The 23,241-nt window shown below is 39.4% G+C and overlaps 6 protein-coding genes across 7 annotated transcripts; 3 read left to right on the top strand and 3 right to left on the bottom strand.

Moving 5' to 3' along the window:
* Nucleotides 1-211: 211 nt before the first annotated feature.
* On the top strand, nucleotides 212-9,508 carry LOC144563597 (ARM repeat superfamily protein). The gene is made up of 21 exons (XM_078313083.1): nucleotides 212-445; nucleotides 531-703; nucleotides 924-1,094; nucleotides 1,428-1,538; nucleotides 1,647-1,724; nucleotides 1,930-2,120; nucleotides 2,488-2,548; nucleotides 2,642-2,716; nucleotides 3,053-3,130; nucleotides 3,495-3,557; nucleotides 3,829-3,915; nucleotides 4,095-4,255; nucleotides 4,591-4,630; nucleotides 5,163-5,306; nucleotides 5,487-5,606; nucleotides 6,320-6,538; nucleotides 6,765-6,914; nucleotides 7,187-7,820; nucleotides 8,071-8,279; nucleotides 8,976-9,105; nucleotides 9,200-9,508. Exons 1-21 carry the CDS (start codon nucleotides 280-282, stop codon nucleotides 9,358-9,360), a joined length of 3,222 nt encoding a protein of 1,073 aa, XP_078169209.1. The 5' UTR covers nucleotides 212-279; the 3' UTR covers nucleotides 9,361-9,508.
* Nucleotides 9,509-9,997: 489 nt separating this feature from the next.
* Nucleotides 9,998-12,455, top strand: LOC144563579 (WD repeat-containing protein ATCSA-1-like). Of its 2 annotated transcripts, XM_078313071.1 has the most exons (9): nucleotides 9,998-10,231; nucleotides 10,320-10,565; nucleotides 10,682-10,841; nucleotides 10,973-11,148; nucleotides 11,227-11,440; nucleotides 11,526-11,680; nucleotides 11,824-11,913; nucleotides 11,994-12,065; nucleotides 12,203-12,455. In XM_078313071.1, exons 1-9 carry the CDS (start codon nucleotides 10,082-10,084, stop codon nucleotides 12,260-12,262), a joined length of 1,323 nt encoding a protein of 440 aa, XP_078169197.1. In that variant the 5' UTR covers nucleotides 9,998-10,081; the 3' UTR covers nucleotides 12,263-12,455. The 2 variants fall into 2 exon arrangements, with proteins under 2 accessions (XP_078169197.1, XP_078169203.1); XM_078313077.1 differs by lacking the exons at nucleotides 11,994-12,065; nucleotides 12,203-12,455 and having other exon boundaries at nucleotides 9,999-10,231; nucleotides 11,812-11,913.
* A 534-nt stretch (nucleotides 12,456-12,989) lies between these two features.
* Nucleotides 12,990-16,096, bottom strand: LOC144574721 (disease resistance protein RPM1-like). Its single transcript, XM_078324798.1, has 2 exons — nucleotides 13,311-16,096; nucleotides 12,990-13,208 (listed from the first exon to the last, which is right to left on the bottom strand). Exons 1-2 carry the CDS (start codon nucleotides 16,094-16,096, stop codon nucleotides 13,136-13,138), a joined length of 2,859 nt encoding a protein of 952 aa, XP_078180924.1. The 3' UTR covers nucleotides 12,990-13,135.
* A 978-nt stretch (nucleotides 16,097-17,074) lies between these two features.
* LOC144545657 (disease resistance protein RPM1-like) lies at nucleotides 17,075-18,236 on the bottom strand. Its single transcript, XM_078294236.1, has one exon. It carries the CDS (start codon nucleotides 18,155-18,157, stop codon nucleotides 17,138-17,140), a length of 1,020 nt encoding a protein of 339 aa, XP_078150362.1. The 5' UTR covers nucleotides 18,158-18,236; the 3' UTR covers nucleotides 17,075-17,137.
* A 986-nt stretch (nucleotides 18,237-19,222) lies between these two features.
* VIP3 (Transducin/WD40 repeat-like superfamily protein) lies at nucleotides 19,223-20,852 on the top strand. Its single transcript, XM_078312880.1, has 3 exons — nucleotides 19,223-19,597; nucleotides 19,730-20,008; nucleotides 20,302-20,852. The coding sequence occupies exons 1-3, from the start codon at nucleotides 19,253-19,255 to the stop codon at nucleotides 20,665-20,667; spliced, it is 990 nt and encodes a 329-aa protein (XP_078169006.1). The 5' UTR covers nucleotides 19,223-19,252; the 3' UTR covers nucleotides 20,668-20,852.
* A 413-nt stretch (nucleotides 20,853-21,265) lies between these two features.
* On the bottom strand, nucleotides 21,266-23,006 carry LOC144545558 (sugar transport protein 8-like). Its single transcript, XM_078294155.1, has 3 exons — nucleotides 22,695-23,006; nucleotides 21,973-22,599; nucleotides 21,266-21,875 (listed from the first exon to the last, which is right to left on the bottom strand). The coding sequence occupies exons 1-3, from the start codon at nucleotides 22,998-23,000 to the stop codon at nucleotides 21,432-21,434; spliced, it is 1,377 nt and encodes a 458-aa protein (XP_078150281.1). The 5' UTR covers nucleotides 23,001-23,006; the 3' UTR covers nucleotides 21,266-21,431.
* Between the last annotated feature and the right edge of the window lie 235 nt (nucleotides 23,007-23,241).

Below are 23,241 nucleotides of genomic sequence, written 5' to 3'. Positions count from 1 at the left end.
TTTCCCTCCAAAACACCAACACTACTACCTATGTCATATCACCTACAGTAACTGGAACTACAATTTTACATCTCGACCGTCAGATCTGTTTTGACACGAATATTAAATGAACCTCGTGCATTCAACCTTGGCTCGGATTCTGATCAGACGGTCCAGATCTAAACTCAAAATTTGAGATACTTCAGAGACCTCTCTCGTTTCGAATTCGATCGGGGGGGGGCTTGACTAGGGTTTCTTTCTTTCCTTCTGAAAGAGAGAAAAAGAGAGAGAGAGAGAAGAATGGAGATGATGGAAGAAAGCAAGGACTTGATTGGCGAGACGTGTCGTCTATTGACGGGTACACTGAGCTTCTACGACAAGGCCACCGTCGATTCTTCTGCCGACGGCTTGGATCGTCTCTCCGCCTTACCTGCTTTCCCGCTTTCTCTCCTCGCCATAGCCCAAGGTTCACTAATTTCTACTTTTCTCCTCAAACTCTGTTCACTGTTTCTACCGCTTAGCAACTTAAAAATTAGTTTCTATTTTATTAGATGGCGATACATTGGGTTTGAGAATAGCATCTGCAACATATCTAAAGAACTTGGTCAGGAGGTACATAGACAGAGAACTGTTCTCACCTGAAACCCACAAAGAGTTTAGAAATCAGCTTGCCGTGGCCTTGCTCAAAGCGGATCAAGCAGTTCTCAAAGTATTAATTGAAGCTGTATGTATATCTTTTTTTCTTCATATCTGAATTCTTAATCTAAGCTTCAATTTTACCCAGTCAATCGATGTAATTAGGCTTCAATGTTTTTTGAAATTTAACACCAACATTCTCGCTATAACATATAAGATGAAATCAAGGGTTTTAGGGTTTAGAGAACACTCTCTGAATAATTAGGCTTCAATGCTTCAATTATCAATTTCCTTTCTTGTTTATTCAGTTTCGTCTAGTCATAACAAAGGACTTTGTGAGAGAGAATTCATGGCCAGAGCTTGTACCTCAATTAAAAGCGGTGATTGAGAATAGCAACCTCATTAGTGGGGCTGGATATTCTCAGTGGAACACCTTGAATGCCCTTACTGTGCTTCAAGCAGTCACCAGACCTTTTCAGGTGTGTTATGGGATCTGTCTTTGCTACTTTTAACTATCTGTACTGCTTAAGTTTGAAAGTTTTGCATTGCTTCAGATTCTGTTAAGTTTTTTTTATGCCAGTTGGGTATATTATTTATTCTGTTTCTGGATCAATGTAATCCAGTTACCTTGAGGTACCTTTCTAGGGTGTTTCATAGGATTACAATACTGGGTCCCATGTCTATATGTCACTGCAATTACGCCTTAATTTGACTTTTAAACTGGGAATAGAGCCTGAATTGTCTTTGATATTCTCAGTTAGTTTGCTTTCCTGATATGATTAATGCTTACAATGTACCTTTGGGATGTACAGTATTTTTTGAATCCGAAACTTCCTAAAGAACCTGTCCCAGAACAGTTGGAGCAGGTCGCATCAGAAATTCTTGCGCCTTTGCAAGCCACATTTCATCATTTTGTTGACAAGGTATTCTTATAGACGTGGATATCTCCAGACCTTATTTTGTAGAAGTACTATTAATATATTATAAATATAGATCTCTGGTTCATTGTTGTTTCCATGTTTTGGCAATAGGTTTTATCAGTTAATGATGGCACACAAGGGGAATACGAGCAAGCACTGCTTATTCTATGCAAGTCTCTGTATTTTTCTGTAAGATATCATCTTCTTTTTGAATAGTTGGACATTGTAACAAAATAATGTTTGTTGGCTTATTGTGTGGTTGGATTAGATCTCAGCATTTTGGATATCCAAAAATTTGATTCGAAACGAAATCAATCTGACACAACTCATTGATGGATTATAGATTGAGTCAGAACCTTGTAAAGGTGCTACTAATTAAGTTTTACTCAAACAGGTGCGATCCTATATGCCAAGCGGTCTAACCCAAGTCATACCTTCTATTTGTCATGATTTACTGCGCATATTGGATGCTCTCAGGCTAGACAGCACCTTGTCAGACAAATATCAACTGAGGCTGAAGATAGCAAAGAGAGGCTTAATCATATTTTGCACCTTGATCTGCAGACACAGAAAGCACACTGACAAGTGTGTAGTTTCTATATGTATTCTTTTAGTTTTTTTTTTTTTTTGAGTTCTTTAGGACAGTTTTTTTCCAACCAAAATGTATTAGTATCATGCTTTATTGCTGATAGCCAGCCTCCCCCCTCTTTTCCTTACTGGTTAATTGCTGTTGCTGATTGGAGGTGTGTCATTGCAAATAGTTAAACTAGGGACTAGTTGCCCTATTGGTTGATAATTAAGGTCTAAATTGACCACACCTTTTGTTTTATTCCTTCTCGGGTACTGGTAATATACATCTATACTAATCAGTAGGTTTGCTGGTCAAAATTATGAAGCAGTAATACAAAGTGCAATACTTGGTTTGAAGCCTTTGTGATGTTTTGCTTTTTAGGCTGTTGAGGAGCATCTTAAACAGTGCAATCAACATAGCCAGGCAAAGTATTCATATAGGGGTAAGTTTTCCTCGAATGTCGTATCACTGAGATATCTATTGTGTGATCTATTATCTTTTTATATGGTTCTTAAAAAGTTCTTTACAATAACAGGTACTTGATTCACTGTCAGACCGGATCATATCTCTGTCATTTGATGTGATCTCTCATGTTTTAGAAACTGGACCTGTAAGATTTTCTTATTAAGTACTACTAAAATATTTTAAATTTGATGTAATTTTGAAAATTGGATTACTGCTCCAGCAGGTATAATAGTACTGTACCAGTAAACTACATACAGTACAGCTTTCTTTATTTAAACTTAGCCATGGCAAAGAGTTTCTAATTGAATTTAACCAAGGAATCAACATCTCTTAACCGATTAAGGAAAGCGCTGAGTGTATAATTTGTTATTTTTTCAGTTGGTAGGCGTATTTCTAACTCTAAAATTGTGTTATTACTTTGTAGTTGGCAGTATATTGTGTTGTTATAATTATTTTATTTTGGTTTTTACTTGCATTGCAGGGTTGGAGGCTTGTTTCCTCTCATTTCTCAACACTTTTGGATTCAGCAATCTTTCCTGCTTTATCACTGAACCAAAAGGTTAGCTCCACTTGTTTTATGAAATTCTATATTTTGTATTATAGATGCTTAAAATTTTCAGCATATTAAGTTGGAAGCTAATTGGATCATTGTAAGTATTCGTAACTTCTAATTAAGCACTTTTCTGTATTCTAGCTGTTTCTAGCATTTTATTATTTTTCTGCATAGTACTTTGCTTATTACCAAGTACTCAATTAAACTAAATATTTAACTTTTTTAGATGCATCTAGTTGATCCCTTTTGCTTTTAATATATTGATGGTCCTTTTTTGCTGAAGGTTAGGTGGCAAAATGCCAACTAACATGTTGTATCAAACAAGAAAAGGTTACAAGATTGATGTTCCTTTTCACTTTGTTCTTGGAAGGATATGGCTGAATGGGATGAGGATACTGAGGAATACATAAGAAAAAATCTTCCATGTGAGCTGGTATGGTGTCTTTGTATTTTGTCTTTTTTATTTGTATCAACTGCTTTATTGGCATGTACATGCATATGACTATTGCAGAAAATGAATTGATGCATGCGCAAACATTGCTCTGTAGTTCTTTAGAACTGCAGTCCTTCTCGTTTAAATGTTTTCAGATCCAACACTTCTTAATTGCAAATGCAAACTTCATTTAATTGTTGGGAGAAAGTAAATTTTTGTATTGTTTTATAATGTGGTAATTATGATGTAAATTTAAATTTGTATGCAACAGGATGAAGCAACAGGATGGGCTGCTGAAGATTTGTTCACTGCCAGAAAAAGTGCTATAAATTTACTTGGTGTCATTGCTATCTCAAAGGTCCTAGTCCTTATTTAATTATTTTTGATATTTTATGTCAATTACTTGTGAATCACGACCAGCTTAAAGTGCTAAATACCAAAAATAGATAAACAGATAAATTTAGGAATAAGAAAGAGCTTTTATGCATATAGGATTTATGCAAGGCCAGCTACTAATTATTACTAGTACAATTGCAGGGCCCACCTACTGTACCAGCAGCTTCAAAGCGTAAGAAAGGAGATACGAACAAAAAGAAACAACAGAATAGCTCCATGGGCGAACTTCTTGTTATTCCCTTCTTGTCCAAGTTCCCTATTCCTTCAGACGGGGAGGAAACATTGTCAAAAACCGTGCAAGAGTATGTGAAAGCAAAGAAAAACATGCGGCAGTTATTTGTCCATGCGTGCTAAATGATTTTGTCTGAACCGTAACACATAAAAATAGCATGTATAGCAACAGAAAAGTATTTGAATCCTGTGATAAACATCCTCTTTAAGGCACAAACAATCACAGGAACCAGTAATGAGATCCCTACTCCGTTCTGATGCTAACTTATTCGTGCATCTAACATTCATTTTGTATACTTTTACATATTATTTTTGAGGTTTTGGAGAAATAAGATTAGCAAATAAAGGTTATGCTTTTTTGTGTGAATAAGTCTTATTTGATGATATTGTACACTACTTTTGGCAGTTACTATGGTGTATTAATGGCTTACGGTGGTGTCCAAGACGTAAGTTCTCTACAACAAATTACCTTTCTATTGCTATCATAGAAGTAAAATTAAAAAGTTCTATGTTACTGGTTTCATTTGGAGTTTGCAGTTTGCACGAGTGATCTACCTATTTAGTTCACTATACCCTTAGTCTTTCTGTCAACTAAATGCAATCAAATCCAAATTTCCAATCCAAGGGTTTAATTTTATTTAACACATGGTAAGATAGCATTCTACTATTCTGTAGTTTAGAAGTTTTTTCATTTTAGTCCAGTAGTCCCCAATAATTCTCTGCTTTGCCTTAATCATGCAATTTCCTCCCTAAATTAGGACTAGAGAAAACACGTCTAGATAACATAGGTGTCATGATAAGCTAAATATTGGTTTGAGTTGGTTCAATATATTATGCCACATGGAAATTATCCCGTTTGCCCCTATAATTTAGCATTTAGTATTTCTTTTGCCATCTCCTTTTTTTTTTCCTCCAGCCAGCATTTGTAGAACTGGTTGCAAGCTTCAATGCATAATAACAACATTTTTATCCTAGCAGTTCCTTAAAGATAAAGCATCGGACTATGCGGCCACTCTGATACGTAGCCGGGTCCTGCCATTGTATTTTCTGCACAAATGCACTCCTTATCTTGTTGCCACATCAAACTGGTTACTTGGCGAACTTGCACCATGCTTACCTCAGGTATCTTTGTTAGACAGATGCTAAAAAATCCCCTCCTATCATTGTTTAACCTTAATCATTTGAAAAAGAGAAATGTCAGATATACTAATACCATTGCAAGACCTTTTACCAGGCATATTGCAAGACATTAAGTTTCTATATGCTATATATGTAATCTAATACTGATTCAGCTTGGTGCAGACTATGAGTGGAGAAATTTATAATGCACTGACAATGGCATTGGTTACAACTGACACTGATGGAATTAATTGCTATCCCGTCCGCGCCTCTGCAGCTGGGGCCCTTGCTAGCCTCCTTGATGTAATAAAATGGTTTTTATTCTATTTCGTTTTGAACTAGAGAATATTAACCCTGTTACAACACGAACCCCTTTTAATAGGAAGGTTATGGTATCACAACATTTAGTGTTAGTTGCCAAAACCTGTATTGTGTTGTTATTTCAAAATCAGGAATTCAAAAAATGTATATGGGCTGTAGATTTTTATCTTCTTCACAAGCAATATGCTGGTGAAGCAGATCTTAAATTTGAAATATTTTTCTTGGTACAAGATCAAGAGGCGGAAAATTGAACTGATTAAGTTAATTGTAATAGGTACTTTGTTCATTTATTTGCCTCTTAATCTTGTGCCAGTACCACTTCAATACTTGAAAGTTCTTTAAGTATGCACGGCTCATGAGGATGAGATCATTGGTTCGGTTTATAGTTTGAATAGTAGATCTTAACATATCAACAGCTCGTGTGGTAATCTGCAACAGCAGAAAGTTGTAATGCTGTAAGTTTCTTCTTTGATGAAGTATTAGATATCAATATAAAGAGAAAAAACTGCACATTGAAAGCTCAAAACTGGTGCCATTTAAGTACAATTGGTTGGTACTGGTACTAGCATGTACTGGCTCAAATATTCTGGTAACTGCACTTTTAAAGAATGTGAGACCTCTTATTTTCTCTGGCCGCATATGGGGTCATCTCATATCAGTGTTTTGACAGTCTTTGTGAATATTGTGCTTGACAGAACGAACACTTCCCATCGGATTGGTCATCTTTTTTGCAAACTGTAGTCGGCAGAGTAGGAACTGGAGATGAGAATGAATCATCTATCCTATTTCAGTTGATCACCTCAATAGTAGAGTCAGGTCAACAGAATATTGCAATGCATGTTCCGGGAATAGTCTCTGCAATTGCCAGTGCTCTCTCTTATCTTATCCCCCCTATTCCCGAGCCTTGGCCGCAGGTATCATATTTTCGAGGATTGCGAGACCCTTTTTTATCCCAGTTTTTGGGCTTAGCGTTAAAATGATAAGTTTAAACATTTTTTCACAAATAAATACAAAGAAATAATTACCTGTGTTTCTAGCATCCTAGCTGAGTGGTTGGAGGTCCTTCACTGCACAACTTCAAATTTAGTATTGTGTTATTTAAAATGAAGATAGAAGTATGTAATTTTAGAGTTACTGCAGGTGGTAGAGAAGGGTATTGCTTGTTTGGCAGTCTTGGTTCAAACATGGGTTGCTGTTATGCCTGATGATTCCAAGCAACAAATGACAGATATTGCTTTGGTGCTTTCAAACCTACTACAGAAAGCTTGGCTGATGCCTGTGGAACTCATGGTAAATTAATTTATTCCCTTCCCTTCATCTGTTAGTTCCTATCCAAATCCCTAGTCCGTCTTTTAGGGCTTGCATTGACATGCATCATCACTAGATGAATTAAATTAAACACTGCTTAAAAATGCACTAACCCATAATAATATTTACCAAACCCTAAGAAATGTAAGCATTTCTAATGGCTGCATTCTGTCATGGTTCTGATAACAGAAAGCACTGACCATTAACATATAAGAAGCATCTAAGCTGTTTCTCATTGATTGTTTCTCTTGAAGGGAGAAGAAGCTGTTATACCGCCTCCATCCTCCATAAATGATGCCTCCATGTTACTCAGCTTAATAATCCAATTCACAGATTCTCCTGGGGAAGCCAGGAAATTCAAGGTCAAAGAACTACTAGCTGTGTTTGCTGACATCATCGCCGATTACCATGCTTGGGAGGAGATGGAGGACCAAGGGATTTTCAATACTATCAAAGAAGCCATTTATTTGTTCAATAAATTTGATTTGAACTCTAATACCATCATAACCAGCTCTTTCATTGAGGGTGTTTCCAGTTTTGTTTCCGAAGGAATCAATGCATATACATCGGCCACTTTGAGAGCATGCACATGTGTGCATTTGTTGTTGCACGGGCCTGAAATTGTGGTGGAAAACGAGCCTTTGAGACAGACTATAGCTGTTCAGTTTGCTAGTGCTGCATTTTTGCGGCTCAAGCAGCTGTCAGATAAGAAGGCCGAGGTAGCAAGGGCTCTTATTTTGGCCATTTCATCATGTTATTTGCTCTATCCTGAATGCATTGAGAGAATTTTCGAACAAAGAGAGAGTGGTGGGTCCTTCTATTGGGCGTCCAAATTGGCATTTATTTCAAGAAGCGGTATCTCCACCGAAACTGAGGCTAAATTAGCTGGTATGCTTCTTTGGGAATATAATTGATATTGGCTTCTATAGTTCATAGTTTCATTAGCCTAGAAAAGTTTTGTTGCAGTGTACTGGTACTGGTCCTAGCTGTTATATCATTCAAATATAGAAACATGCCTTTAGCATTAAGGATTTGACATAACCTAGTAATTATTGCTCCAAAATTTGACATAACCAATCAGATTTGAAATTGTTGGATTAAAACAAAGCATTATTTGATGAGAGCTTATTGTGCACAGTGCTGACATTGGCGAAGGTGGTAGAGCGTCTGCTGATGCTGTCAGCCACTGATAGTGATTTGTTACTTGATTGTTTTGTGGCAATGATGGAGGTGTCCCTTCGCCTGAATGACCTCCAGGAGGATTCTGCAGATGATGATGATGCACATGAAACTGATGATGATGATGATGATGATGACGACTCAGAAGATGAGGATGACGACGATGAGGTATTGACGATATATTACTGTGAAGTAAAATTCAACTAATTACCTCTCTAGGAGGTAATAATTTGGGCTTGTACAAAATCAAGGAAATAAATCTGCCGCGATTCCAAAGGATCGCAGGATCCCTGCGATTCTAATCCAACCGTTCATATGTTTCAAGATTTATGCACAAAAACTAACTTCTTTCGAGATTTGTGCATTCCAATAAATGAATGGTTGGGAGAATTGCAGAACCCTGCGATCCTTTGGAATCGCAGCAGATTTGCTTCCCAAAATCAAATGGTAGTATGCTTATGCTACGTATTGGTACCAGAACTCATCTTCACCTATCCCAAAAGTGTGATCGATTATAAACGTGTTTCATTTTAAAGCTCTAGTTTGCCCTCAACTATACAAATGTATCTTAACTTAGGGTTCAATTTGTCTACGATCTAACCTTGATTTGTTCTTGATGTGTTACTACACACCAATCAAGCTAGCAAAGAGGAGATGCAAATGAGGGAATATCTTATCTTATGTTGTGTACTCAGATATAGTAAAAGATGAACTTAGTTGAACCATATTGTTAATGTATTGAAAATCTAGTTACAAACAATGCACCACAAGTAAAATTTAAAAAAAGAAAAAAGGAAAAGAGAATATTAGTAAAGGTGGTCATGGGACTTGTTTAAAAATAAAAAGAATGTGGGATTAAATCAGGACACAGAGGATGAGGTGCTGGAAGAGACACAAGATGAATTTCTGAGTAAATGTGCAGCGGCAGCTCAGGATCTTACTGATTTTGTTGGTGAAGAGGATGTAGATGACGACGACTACATTATAGACTTAGGTGACATATACTTCGCTCTCTCAAATAAAACACATTTTTCACAAATAGGTCTATATTCCTGATGTTTTATATACTTTTATGAGTGCTTTTTTAGGTAACTTAGATGATGTAGATGCACTGTCGGTAGTGAGATCGCTAGTAAAGCAGCACCAAGTACTAGCGCAAGGAAAGATGCTATCACAGAACCTGATCGATCGAATAAATGAAACATTTCCAGAATACCAGCTAATTCTCGGTGCTTCCACAAAGAGCTGAATGTGACATTTCTGTGTGTGCCATACTTATAAGTTGATTGATTTATTTTACTTGTTTGCTTGGTGGCATCTTAGCATATGTTTCAGCTGATGTCAATTATGTAGTTATATCCTTTTGGAAGCAAGTTAAAGCATAGCTTGTTCATTTTGTATTAGTTTGTTTCAAGTTTGTCCTAATTTTACTAACAATTTTAAGTTAATTTCATCCGTTCAAATAGTGTCAGATTCGAGATCTGACAAGATAGGCTCCTGATCGTGACAGTGTATGAAATTCCCCCGTTTATTAAATCATGCATTGGAGCTTGAGTTTTGTTCTAGAAAGAAACCATGCCAATCCAATCCTGAAAAATCCTGACCAGTCCAGCCCATAATTTTAAATTATTATTTTTAGGCCCAAAAATGGGACGTGACAGCCCGACGGCCCTATCTAACACTCTCTGCTTTAATTCATATCACCCAAGTAACTCAAATTTTGAGTTTAGATCTGGACCGTCAGATCTGGTTTTGCGCAAATATTAAAGTGACGTGTATTCCATTCGGACGGTGAGGATCTAAACTCAAAATTTGAGTTACTTCAGAGGTTTTTGACTCCCTCTGCTTTGCGCCTCTTCCTCTCTTTGTTGGAGCAACTGCGAGAGAGCTTCCGTCTTCTCCGTTTCTCAACCTTAGTACCAGTAACTAACGAGAGAGAGAGAGAGGATGCTCAGTGAGAGACAGAGGAGATGTGGAAGGAAATCAGGCATCGGGAAGAGGGATCACTTGGCCCCACCGCTTTCGCCCGTCGCTTCTTCTCCAGTAGAGTTGCCGCACTGGACCTCTCCAATCGCAAGGAGTTCGTCAGTCCCCACCGCGGCGCCATCAACTCCCTCCAGGTCTTCACTTTTTCTTATTCAACTCCCTTCTCTTTTACTCTTATCACAAATCAAATTTATTAAGAAATCGAGGCATAAAACTTGGCAGGTTGATTTGACAGAAGGAAGGTATCTCCTCTCAGGAGCATCAGACGGTTGCACTGCTGTTTTCGACACACAACAAGCAACTAATTATGAAGGCGGAGGGTTGATTGCAAAGCATCAGAGTCTCTTTCACCTCAATGCTCACAAATTTGGTATCTCTAGTGCCATCTGGTATCCAATTGACACCGGTCTATTCATCACTGCCTCCTTGGATCACTATGTTAAGCTCTGGGATACCAATTCCACCCAAGTATTTCTCTCGCATTTCAGCATTCTGTTTTATAATTTCTCATATTTGAGCATTCATCTTCATTGATTCAGTTTAGTTGAATTGAACACTAAGTTAAATTAAATTGAACAAGGTAGGTTGTGATGGAATACAAAATGCCTGGAAAGGTGTATGGAATGGCAATGTCTGCAATTGCAACAACACATACACTCATAGCTAGTGGAACAGCAGATGTGCAAGTGCGCTTGTGTGATCTCGTATCCGGTGCTTTTACTCACACTTTGTCCGGTCATCGAGGTGCGGTCCCTGTCCCTGTCCCTGCCCTCCAATTTAAAACAAAAACAGAATGAACATAAAATATGAAAATATGACAAATACTTGTAATTGTAATTGATGAGTGCTTTTATTTTTTTGTTTATAAATGGAAGATGGAGTAATGTCAGTGGAGTGGTCTTGTTCTAGTGAATTTGTATTGATGACGGGTGGATGCGATGGGGCCATTCGTTTTTGGGATATCAGGCGTGCTGGTAGTTTCCTTGTTCTTGATCAGTCTCTTTCTCAGCTGGGAAGACGACCCCCTTTGCTTCCCAAGCCTTCCGATAAGGTATGCTCTTTTGCTTTTGTTATTTCGGTACTATTATGTGCTGAGAGCATCAAATAAAATGAATTTGGCATTGACTAGGAACCCATGAGCCACACAGCACCATCAAAACCATCATCTTCTATTAGGAGCTCAGCAGCTCAGAAAAGAACATCTCAGAGAAAAATTCAACTTAAAACTGCTGCTCAGAGGTCACATCCCGGCATGGCTTCAAGCCAGAACCGGGCGACTGCCCATTATGGTGCTGTAAATGGACTTCGTGCAACTGCAGATGGATTGTATCTTCTAAGCTCAGGTAAATTCTACATGGTTTTATTGTGCAGTGTTTATTTTTTTTATATTTACAGAATTAATTTTGAAAAATTAAAATTATGTTACAGGATCAGATTCACGTTTAAGGTTGTGGGACGTAGAATCAGGCTGTAACACATTAGTCAACTACGAAGCTATGCGTCTTCAAACCAGCAAACCTATACAGCTGGCAGTTACTCCTGATTCGTCTCTTGTGTTTGTTCCATGCATGGCTAGTCTTAAGGTATGCGTGCACCTGTTTTCTTGTTCTCTATATTTGAGTTTGCTTTGTGTTGGTTTATTAATTTCTCTGTTTATTTGTAGTTTGATTTTTAGGTTTGTTAGTATGTATAAATGTATATATAACCTTCTCAGGAAATTCTGTAGGTATATGATCTATGGTCTGGAACAACTGTCCGTACATATCGGGGACACTATGAATCAGTAAACTGTTGCTTCTTTAATGCACAGGATCAGGTAGAGGGTTTTCCTTGGCACTATTTTTTAACAGAGGTTATAGCCTCTCTTCTGTAATAATTAACTAAGCCAAATGACAGGAACTTTACACTGGAAGCAATGATAGACAGATTTTGGTGTGGGCCCCATCTATTCCTGCAGTTACGCAAATGGTACATTTTATATGTGCTTGAAGCTTTTAATATGAAGTTGTATTTTATTATTATTTTTTTTTATTTATACTACATGCTGTATTTTGGGAAAGTTAAAGAATTTGAGTAATTTCATGATGAGTTTGTCAACTTTCTAGGAAGAGGCTGACAGCAATGGGCGCATCACCTCCATTGATCAGGATAATTGGAGTGACTGAGCTCTTTGAACTGTTTTTGTAATACGCTTGGCCAACCAGGTTGTTTCTGTGCTGTATTAGCTCTTTGTATATATATAGAATAGGCCTCCAGTCACTAGATTTGCTTGTGAAATTTTGTATTTATTATTTGTACATGTCTGTCAGTATCTTGCTATAATTGTACATTAATTAATATGCTGTTCCCTTATTAAATGAAACCTCATTTTACTCTGTTGTATTTCTTATATGTTGAGCAATATAGGTCCACTTTACAGGAGTGCATTACATCTTAAACCCAGGATTCTATTGATGTTGTTGATGCATCATATAATCAAATTTCAATAGAAAGGAACTATGGATATCAGTAAGGATTACAGTAACCATTTTTTAAAACTCCATACTTAATACCGGCATACATGGTATTCTGAAGTTTCTGCTCATAGCTGATTGGACTTGTCTAAAGCATAGACGGTATCAATTCCGCCAATTGAACCAGTTGCACAAGTAATCCTAATTTGATTGAACTGTCACCTATCCAATGATACCCCCAACTTATTAAACCAAGTAATGTTGTCAAGTCATACTCACACCAAAGAAAGAATCAAATAAACAGTCTTCAATTCCATACCAGCATACAAGCAGTACGCACGGTTTCATAAGCCTCAGGTATTATGAGCTAATTTTCTTTTATTAAAATCTGAAGCAGTATAACATGCCACAAATGTTACCGAGGCATTTGGAAATGGCAGTGTAAGGAAAATAAGAAGATAGGAAGGAAAATGGAAAATAATGATACACGAGTGATTGTGAGAACTGGTTAGATGGTTGTTGGATGTACAGAAACAATAATGTTAAAATAACAAAAATATGATTCTCCTTGTGCATTCTGTGCCCTCATTCCTCAGTAATTTCTCCATCGTAGCGCTCATTGCTGCGGCTTGTCCCTTCTGATGCTGTCTCATGGACTCTGTCATGAGAAATGCATTTGATTAGACAAAATAATTAGCTATGAAATTATGCAAACATAGTATCAAGATAAGAAACTACATATGATTACAAGTTAATTTACCCTGATTGTTGTGCATCAGTATATGCCGACTCTACTTGCTCTTTCTGAAAGCCGTCATTGTAAAACCACTTGTTCTCTATGTGTTGAATCCTCTCTCCATCTTCGTGAAAATTTCTCAACCTATCCACAAACTTACTTGGCATTTCAAACAAGTGGAGCTCTTTCATTTCCGTGAGATTCTCAATGCCCAGAGGTATCATTCGAAGGCAGGAACAACTCCTTATAATCATCTTGGTAAGCTGCGGCATTGATTCAGAAATCACCATCTCTACCAACTGGTCAAATTGATCAATGTCTAGTACCTTCAGAAGTGGAAATCCACCTCGGCACAACAACGTTTTCACTTTGAAGGCTCGGATAAGAGAGAGATCAACCAAGTAGGGTAGATTCTTAAGGACATCAAAAGATTCATGGAGTAATTGTGACCCACTCAGCCGCAATCTTACCAGGTTGCCAAGTTTAGAGAACTGCAATCCTTCTCTTAACTCTCCTCTTAGGTATAACCGTTGGAGCTTTGGCAGAGAACCTTGGTCAAGCTTAAGATCTTCTAGGTTGAGTTTTTCCTTATCCTTCAACGTTAGTGACATAGAGGAGATGCTATCCATTTGTTTAAGTGCTTCACCAAGGTTTTTTCCCCCTTTTTCATTCAGATTCATAATTCCCAGCCGCCTTAGTTGGTGGAGTTTTGTTAGTTCTTTAATAAATATACCATTGTCAGCCACTGCAACTACTGAAAGAGTAACAAGTTGGTTCAGCTGGCGGATTCCTTTAGGTGCTTTCACGCCAAAAACTTTGTCGGGACGGCGAGTGTCTTCGGTATATCTTAATGTCTCGTAGCGGTATGCCAGGAGATGGCGGAGATTTTTCAGTTTCCACATCTCCTTTGGCAACTTTTTGACATATGTCCCTTTAAGATTTAATGTTTCCAAGTTCCGAAGGTTTCCTATGGATCTAGGGATTTTCTTAATATTGGTGTTACGGAGGTTAAGATATCTGAGATGAGTCAGCTTTAATATTTCTTTTGGGAAGTTTGTAATTGGGACATTTTCTAAGCTCAAGACCCTCAGCGATCTTATGCTAGAAAAGATGGTACGGTGGTGAAGTGTGTTCTTTGTGAAAATAAGCAATGATCGGAGATGGGAAAGGTTTATGTTGGATGAGAATGGGACTGTGTATTGAGTGTCGGGTACTGACAGTCGACGGACCCTTCTGTAAGTTTGGGGTTGATGGTTCATAGAACTCATACTGAAATTCACCTCCTCAGCTTCGGCTTGCAAGATCCCATGTATCAAATCATGCACCTTGTAGCTCTTTTTCTTCTCTCCATCGTGTCCATAATAATCGGCCTCTGCTGCTTGAACAACGTTTCGCTCGACCAGCATGGTTAGGTACTTGTTTGCGGCTTGTTCTGTTTGTGCGAACCCTTCAGCACACCATATGCGGATCAAGTTGTTGGTTGTAATAGCGAAGCTCCTAGGGAAAATGCAGAAATAGAGCAGACAGCTCTTTAGGTTCTCGTCAGCTATCTCACTTATGCTGGATCGCAGTACATCTGTTGCAACTCCAAGAGTTCTATTAGATCTCTCAATTCCAGTTATGATCTCATCATATCTGCGGAACTCCCTTCTCAGAAGCCCGCCTAACACCGAAATAGCAAGGGGTAAGCCACGACAGAGGTTGTTGATTCTTTCGTAGTATTCAATTGCTTGTTGAGGAATAGGGTCAGTTTTTGGTCCAAAAGCACTCTTGCAAAATAGAGACCACGATTCTGACATACTTAAAGCTTTAACATCTATTATGTGCTCTGGCGGCAAGAGTTGGTTAACCATCTGCTGGCTCCGGGTTGTTATGACAACTCTGCCATAAGTATTATTGTCCTTGGGCAGTGCATTATTTAAAAGAAATTCTAGTTGATTTTTATCTAGATTCCTTTCTGATGCACCATCCAACACAATCACATACCTCCCTTTGTTCTCTTCGAGGTAGCGCATGATGAAGACAGCAAGTTGGTTGGTTTCCATTTTGCTGATCTCTGCTGTAAGGGGCCTGTTTAAATCAGCGTACAGTTGGGTGATTAAGCTCTCCAGCATTTGCTTCCTGGTGAAGGGATCCTCTAATTGGACCCAGGCTCGACAGTTGAAATGCCTCTTCACTTGTTGGTCCTCGTACACCTGACTTGTGAGAGTCGTTTTGCCAGCACCAGCCATCCCAGTAACAGCAATCACCTTCAGCCCTTCTTTTTTATCCACGAGATGCTTGTGCAGTGCTTTCCGTGACTCTTTCATGCCAACAAAATCAATCTTGTTAAGCATGGGAGCCATGTGGCGGTTTTCCAGCCTACCAGTCTGGAGACTCTGGACTATGCTTACACCTGTACTTGCGTACTTGTCGAGATCAGCTTGTATATGTGCCACCACCTTCTGGATGTTAGTTATCTCCTGGGCTATGCTGCAGAGGTCACAGGTGTGCGTGATGTTGTAGAGGTACTTGAGGATGCAGCTCAGAGGGCCCATCCTACGGCGACTTTCGATGTAGTAGTTGTATTTGTCCACAAGATTTCCAATGCTGTATGTTATCTCTCTTCCTCTTCTCCTCACCGTCTTAAGCGTATTGTTCCCTTCACCTCCATGGGTAGTGTCCATCAGACGTGCTTTGATGAGATCATATGTCTCCTCGATCTCTTCAATGCATGTATGCTCTCCTCTCAACAATTCAACCCAATAGATTATGATTGGTACAAGGTGTTTGCAGATGCTTTTTCCAATACCTGGATCTGGATTCACCATCTCTCTCTCCAACACAACACACAAAAGCTAGCGCACGATAATTAAGGTGAACTCTTCTTAAAAATGAAACAAAAAATTGAAGGTAAATGCTCGTTTGGCTGTTTCAATTTTTGTATCCAAGGTGAATTTAAAGTAAACGGGTGCTAGATTGGGTCGAAATTTCCTGTTGGAATGTTTCTTCAATGCCTCAATGGGTTATGTTTATGTCATTCTCACCTCATCTTTGCAATTCTTAATTAATTAATTGATTAATTTGTTGACTCTTCTGCTTTTCTTTCCATTCTCTCTGGTTGCTTGTTAGATTAGTATGGAGAATGAATATTCTTATAGCAGAGCAAGTAGTTGTTAAGTTGTAATCAAATAAGCTTATAATACTGATTTGATTGCAGCAACCATGGATTCTTTATTCAGAGCTAGTTTTAATTTGCATGAACCTTCTCTGATCCTAATTATCCGATCATTAATTCCCTAAGATGGTTATGGAATTCTTTTGATACCAATGGTACATGGTGCCAAACAGTGCGATTCAAAACCAAAATAAGCCACTTGGGAGAAAATCAAATTAAATTACCATCGTGGAAAACTCAAGTTACAGAGCGTATGCCGACTTCAACATACGTCAATACTTAAAATAACGAAATCATACAGAAACAACAAAATGATTTTAATTAGTAACCTTAATATATATATATATATATATATATGATTTTAGCAATACAAAGCCGTATTCACATATATTGAATATACAGAAATACCTTAATTTACATGTCATGTGCAACTGCAAACCATACATATTTAATTGCTGCACATACATAAATTCCACCATAGCAATACATGTACATTACATTTAATTTGTACAGTTTCGTATGTACAACAGTCAGGCTATTGAAAGATAATTTGCACAAAACAGAAAATGATCCTTAAGAAATAAATCATAATTCATAAAATTTAAATACATAAATCGCTTGATCGATCAATTGCATCCCATAATTATCGATCGATGCTTCTTCTTCTTCCCCAGAAGCATCACAGAGTCCCTCCCTAGAGATCAATGTGAATCCTGTCGTGCTTGTTGTAACAACGGACAACAGGAACATGGCCGACAACTCTATGACGATCGCTATTTATGCTGCTGATTAGCGAATCTGGCATGTCAAATAAGTGGAGCTCTTTGAGATTTGTCAGCTGCTCGATCCCTTCTGGCACTTGAAGTAATTCTGTACATGATCTAATGTACAACTTCTGGAGGTTAGGCATCGCCGCCTCTGTGATGTTGATGTGTGCTAAGTTGGTTAGCCTATCTAGATCTAACATCTTGAGCTCGGTAAATCCTCGATTAAAGTTCAACTCAGCTCCTTCGTATGCCTGGATAAGGCCCAGCTCTATTAGATGCAGACCTTGAAGCTGATCAAGTGAATTCTCTCCCAACTTGGACCACCTGAGACGCAACCTCACAAGTCTGGTAAGAGTGAAGACCCATCCTGGTAATGCCCTCAAAGGACCCCTCAAATAAAGGCGTTCGAGCTTTTCGGGAGGCGACATCATAGATTCCAGGTCAAGGAATACATTTATATCAACAGATGCTACCGAAAAAGAGAGAAGCTCCTTCATCATCTCGACCGAAGAACAAAGGACCTCACCTTCCTCCTTTCTCAACCTGACTATACCAAGCCTTTTGAGCTGCGTCATTCTAGACAGCTCCTTAAGTATGAGTGCGTCTCCATTTGCATTGATGTAGGTGAGCTTTTGCAGCTCCATAAGCCCCCCTATCCCTCTCGGTGCTTTCACACCAAGAGCATAGTAGTACGGAGGGAGGCGTCCTGTATAATAGTGGTATGCTAGAAGGTGACGTAGCTTTCTAAGCTCGGTTATCTGTGGAGGTAGTTGGGCCACATAGGTGCCTTTGAGATCCAAAGTTTGTAGGCATATCAGCTTTTTCAGGGTCTTTGGTAGTTCACTGATCTTTGTATTTCTCAGGCTGAGATAGTGCAAATGGAGCAGACTGCATAAGACATCTGGAAAGATCTCGATAGGTACACCCTCCAAGTTGAGGATCCTCATTGGTCTAAATGCAGAGAATAATTTTAATACGGCAGGTATGGTTATTGTGCCTTGTAATCCGAAGAGAAACAAGGCACGTAGGTTGAAAAGTAACTACTAACTTTAGAAAAGAAATTTGTTTTCTACTGATTTTGAACCTCATACACAAATATATATATATATATATATCTATATGAGGAGGGTTCAAATGCCTCCATGTTTTTGTGCCTCCATCTCTCTCCATCATTTTCAAAGTTCAAAAAGTCGATCCGAACCGCTCAACCTAACCTCCATACTAAAATATGTTTGGAGACCAAATTTTATATTTTTAGGAATTTTTTTACTATTTTTTAGATAGGTACAAAATCAGTAAATCTGAACCATCTAAAAATAATATTTTTGTATCTATCTAAAAAAATAGTAAAAAATTCCTAAAAATATAAAATTTGGTCTTCAAACATATTTTAGTATGGAGATTAGGTTGAACGGTTCGGATCGACTGTTTGAACTTTGAAAATGATGGAGAAAGATGGAGGCATGATGGAGGCATTTGAACCCTCATATATATATATATATATATATATAATTGTGTTTTGAAATGGAGGATAATATTATATGTGTGTTTCTATTGCCCAACTCTATTGAGCAAGGAGCACTCAAGAGGAACCTTTTATTCCAAATTGAACTGTTGAAATTAAACTTTCCATGCACGCATTTTATAAAAGGATGAGTGATTGGCTGATTGGATTTGGAATATTAACAGGTTCGTTCCTGTTATATATTCCATCAGAGTTAAAATAAGGGTGTGTTTTAATTTGGTTGTATTAGCTAGCTAGCCTAGGCTGGGACATGCACTGGGGTTGAACGTTGTACTCTGGACGTACGTACTTACTGGTTTTTCCAATACAAAGCATCTCATCTCATCTGGCAGCCTCTGCCTACATATATATATAGATATAGATTATAGATTTATAGTTCGTGCTCTCTGCTCTGGACTAAAACAGACCTGTTTTCTCTTCATACAGCGCAAAGACTATAGAACTAAAACAGCGCTATATAGCGAAACTATCTTATCTCAAGTAAAAATAAAAACAAAGGTGTTAATTATTAATAAAAATGAAGCTGTCAGGTATCAAATCGGCGGAGAGCTGTCACGACGACTCCATCTGGGCTGCGGCTTGGGTCCCACCCAGCACCTCCCGCCCCACCTCCCTCCTCCTCACCGGCTCCCTCGACGAATCCGTTCGCCTCTGGCACTCCGATGATCTCTCCTCCGCCGCCCCGCCTTCTCGCGGCCACTCCCTCGGCGTCGTCTCTCTTGCCGCCCACCCCTCTGGCTCTATCGCCGCCGCCACTTCCCTTGATAGCCTTGTCAGGGTTTTCGACGTCGATACTGCTGCCTCCATTGCCCTTCTAGAGGCTGCGCCTTCTGAGGCCTGGGGTTTGCAGTTTAATCCAAAGGTCCTTTCTTTCTTTCTTTCTTTCTTTCTTTCTTTCTTTCTTTCTTTCTTTCTCTCAATCCAACTGTTGAACTGTTTTACCAGTACCAGTATCAAAAACCTGAATGCAACTGTTTTCTCTAATTCTGCCCAGGGCACTCTCTTAGCTGTAGCAGGAGGTGGTAGTGCGACAGTAAAGATATGGGACACTGCCACGTGGCAACTGGTAGATACCCTGGTAGTGCCTCGGCCAGAAGGGGCCCGCCCTGACCGCCCAGCACCCTCTGGTATCCCCACTGGAAATTTCATTTTGGCTGTTGCCTGGAGCCCAGATGGTCGTCGCCTCGCTTGCTCCTCTTATGATGGTTCTGTTGCGGTTTTTGACACTGCACGTGCCAAGTTGCTACACCATCTCTCAGGCCACCACATGCCGGTACTGTCGATTATCCACTTGCTTGCTATAAAAGCTTTAGGCTTGCTGACAAAGTCAAAATCTTTTATTATTTTGTAGGAAAACAATTTTTTGACAGAAAGGTTGATAGCAGCCCAATTTATTATTGACATTCTACTTATTACATCAACTTATAGCCAAAGTTAACTATATAGATCCTATAGCTCTAAGACCCTTAGATACTATATTAACTGGTGAAACTCATTGCTTTTGATTCAAAGCTTAGTCAAGCAGGCTTTGGAAGATTGATTATACTGGTCTTGTATTGGTAACAGGTGCGATCCCTTGTCTTCTCCCCGGTTGACCCGAGGGTGCTATTCACAGGCTCAGACGACTCACACGTGCACATGTATGATGCGGATGGGAGGAGCTTGGTGGCGGCCATGTCAGGCCATGCAGGTGGGGTGTCGAGTGTCGATGCAAGCCCAGATGGTGCTGCACTGGCAACGGGATCAGCTGATAGGACAGTGCGGCTGTGGGATGTGGGTATGCGGGCAGCAGTGCAGACAATGGCTAATCACTCAGATCATGTGTGGGGGGTGGCGTTTCGGCCAGATACCAGTGGGGCCGGTACCAGGGCTGCTGGCCGACTGGCGAGTGTCTCTGATGATAGGAGCATCTCATTGTATGATCATTCATAGTTGTTATCTTTTTCTTATTGTTAGAAGACTTTTTTTTCTGTTAGAGAGCTGATTGTTGCACGGATTAGAATGTAGGGAATTTGTATCCAGATGCTAATTTCTGAGTTTGATTATGGAAACGTACGTTAAATTGAGTTTTTAAGGATATTCTGTGCCGATAATATCACAGTTCTCTTTCTCAATCTGAGTATCAGTGTATGATTAACACCTTTCTCGGGTGTGTCAGGAGAAATGTGCTTGTTTTCGACTCTGTTCCTATATTTTTGTTTTTGCAAAGGTTCACTAATTCCTACATCCTTTTTTTCAAGGGTTCTCTATAAAGAGGCGAGTTTAATTCGTCACCATCGGTGGGTTTATGGTTCCTATATTTGTTTCTCTTGTTTATTTATGATCCATTTTTATTGTTCCCTCTTGTCCATTGATGAATTGCTTAATGTGAACTGTTTTAACTAGGAGACTACACAGGTGGAAATTTTTCAGAGCATCCCTAAATTGTGCATATTGTTGAAATAAACTGACAGCAATCAATTAATAACTGCATCAAACACAAAATTGAAGGAGAAGAGAAAAAAAAATAAAGATCACAAGGAGTAGAAAGTGCAAATAACCAGGTTGAACAAAAAATGGTGGCTAACTTCTGAACTTCATTACAATTTGCATAAGTAAGTTAAAACTTAAACAAGACATACTTAGTGTTTCTAAATGAAAGTACAAGATAAGTAAGTAGCTAGACTTGAAATTAATTGAAAAGTGCTACACAACACTTATGCAGCCGGGACCCGAGCAGGATGCGAATGGGGGGCCATGAAGCGCCTCCAGAACCAGTGTTGCTTCCAGACACGGTCGGTCATCTCATCAATGGAGATGCCCTTGGTCTCGGGCAGCAGGCCAACAGTGAAGGCCGCCATGATCACGATCCATCCCGCAAAGAAGAAGAACACCCCCGCCTTCATGCTGCACAGCATTGACAGGAATGCCTGAGCTATCAAAAAGGTGAACAACATGTTTGAGCTCACTGCAAACGCGTACCCGGCCGTCCTCGTCTCTACTGGGAACGTCTCGCTCGGAATTAGCCACCCTAGTGGTCCCCATGACCATGCGAAGCTCATCACATACAAGCACACCAGGGATACTACTGTGATTGCAACCGGCTTTGACAGGCCACCCGTGTTTCCTAGTTTTGCCATAAGAGTTCCGCCTATTGCCAACTGCACCAATCAAATCAATTTAACTAAATTCAATTCAAAATTCAGTTGTGCTTACATGAACGGAATGAAATGAAACCAGACAAAAAAAAAAAGATACCTGAGTGAGGAACATTTGGCCACATGCCTGTAAAAGAAGCACCTTTCTTCCCCACTTATCAACCACAAGAATTGAAACAATGGTGGACCCGACATTAACAACCCCTGTAATGACTGCCGACATGAGGGAGGCATCGTTACGGAACCCAATAGTCTGGAAAAGCACAGGTGCATAGAACATGATGGCATTGATTCCAGTGAATTGCTGGAAGATCTGCATGCAAATGGCGATAACAAGCTGAGGCCTTGACTGGCGCTTCATGAGGTTTCTAAAGGGGTGTTTGACCTCACGCCCTAGCTCGCACGCGTGCACGATCTCGCTATACTCGGCCTCAACGTTCTCAGTCCCTCTTATCTTTTTTAGGGTGTCATGGCCTTCCTTCTCTTGGCCTCGTTCAATGAGGCTGGTGGGTGTTTCTGGTAAGACCAAAGAGCCGAGGAGCAGAAGCATTGCAGGGATTGAGGCGAGGCCAAGAGAAACTCTCCATCCCCAGGGATGGATCTTCTCCATGAAATAGTTGATGAGGTTTGCGATTAGGATGCCAATCGTGACCATGAGTTGGAATAAAATGTTTAATCCGCCACGGTATTTGACGGGCGCGATCTCAGATAAGAAGAGCGGCACCGCCTGTACGTATACATGAATGTCAATACATAGATATATATAATTTGATTAAGGAAAGAAAGAAAGAAAGAGAGTGAGTGAGAGAGAAGTTGACAAACTTGGTTAGCAAAACCGATGCCAAAGCCAAGGAGAAGTCTTCCAATGATAAGCATAATGAGGTTTTTTGCGAAGGCGTTAAGAGAGACGCCGACCAAGAAGACGATGGAGGCAATCTGCATAGTGCGCTTGCGTCCATAAGCACTGCAAACTCTGGAGGCGCCGAAGCTAGCGATAAGAGCAGCGAGGTAGAGAGAGGATGTGAAGAGCTGGAGGCCCTGGTTGTCGTACTTGCAGTAGTTGTCTTCATGCACCTGGTGCTTTTTTACGTATACCGAGTGGAAGAACTTTACCAGAAAGTCGTCCATAGCCGTCACACCACCTGTACATGCATGTTGTATATACATATAGTGTTATAAATTAATTACATATATAATATGTGCCTTAAGTATTAATTGATTGGATGCAAGTATGTACCTGATATGCCGATATCGTAGCCGAACATGAGGCCTCCTGTGGAAGCAACAATGCAACATAAAATTACATATTTATTCATTCTTCCATCAAACTCTGCACCACCACCTCCTCTTGTGCTTGAAACTGCCATTC

The sequence above is a fragment of the Carex rostrata genome, chromosome 1 (genome assembly GCF_964058835.1).
Source record: "Carex rostrata chromosome 1, lpCarRost1.2, whole genome shotgun sequence".
In the NCBI taxonomy this organism is placed as follows: Eukaryota; Viridiplantae; Streptophyta; class Magnoliopsida; order Poales; family Cyperaceae; genus Carex; species Carex rostrata.
The sequence above is the reverse complement of the archived record's forward strand: the minus strand, read 5'-3'. Positions and strand labels throughout refer to the sequence as shown.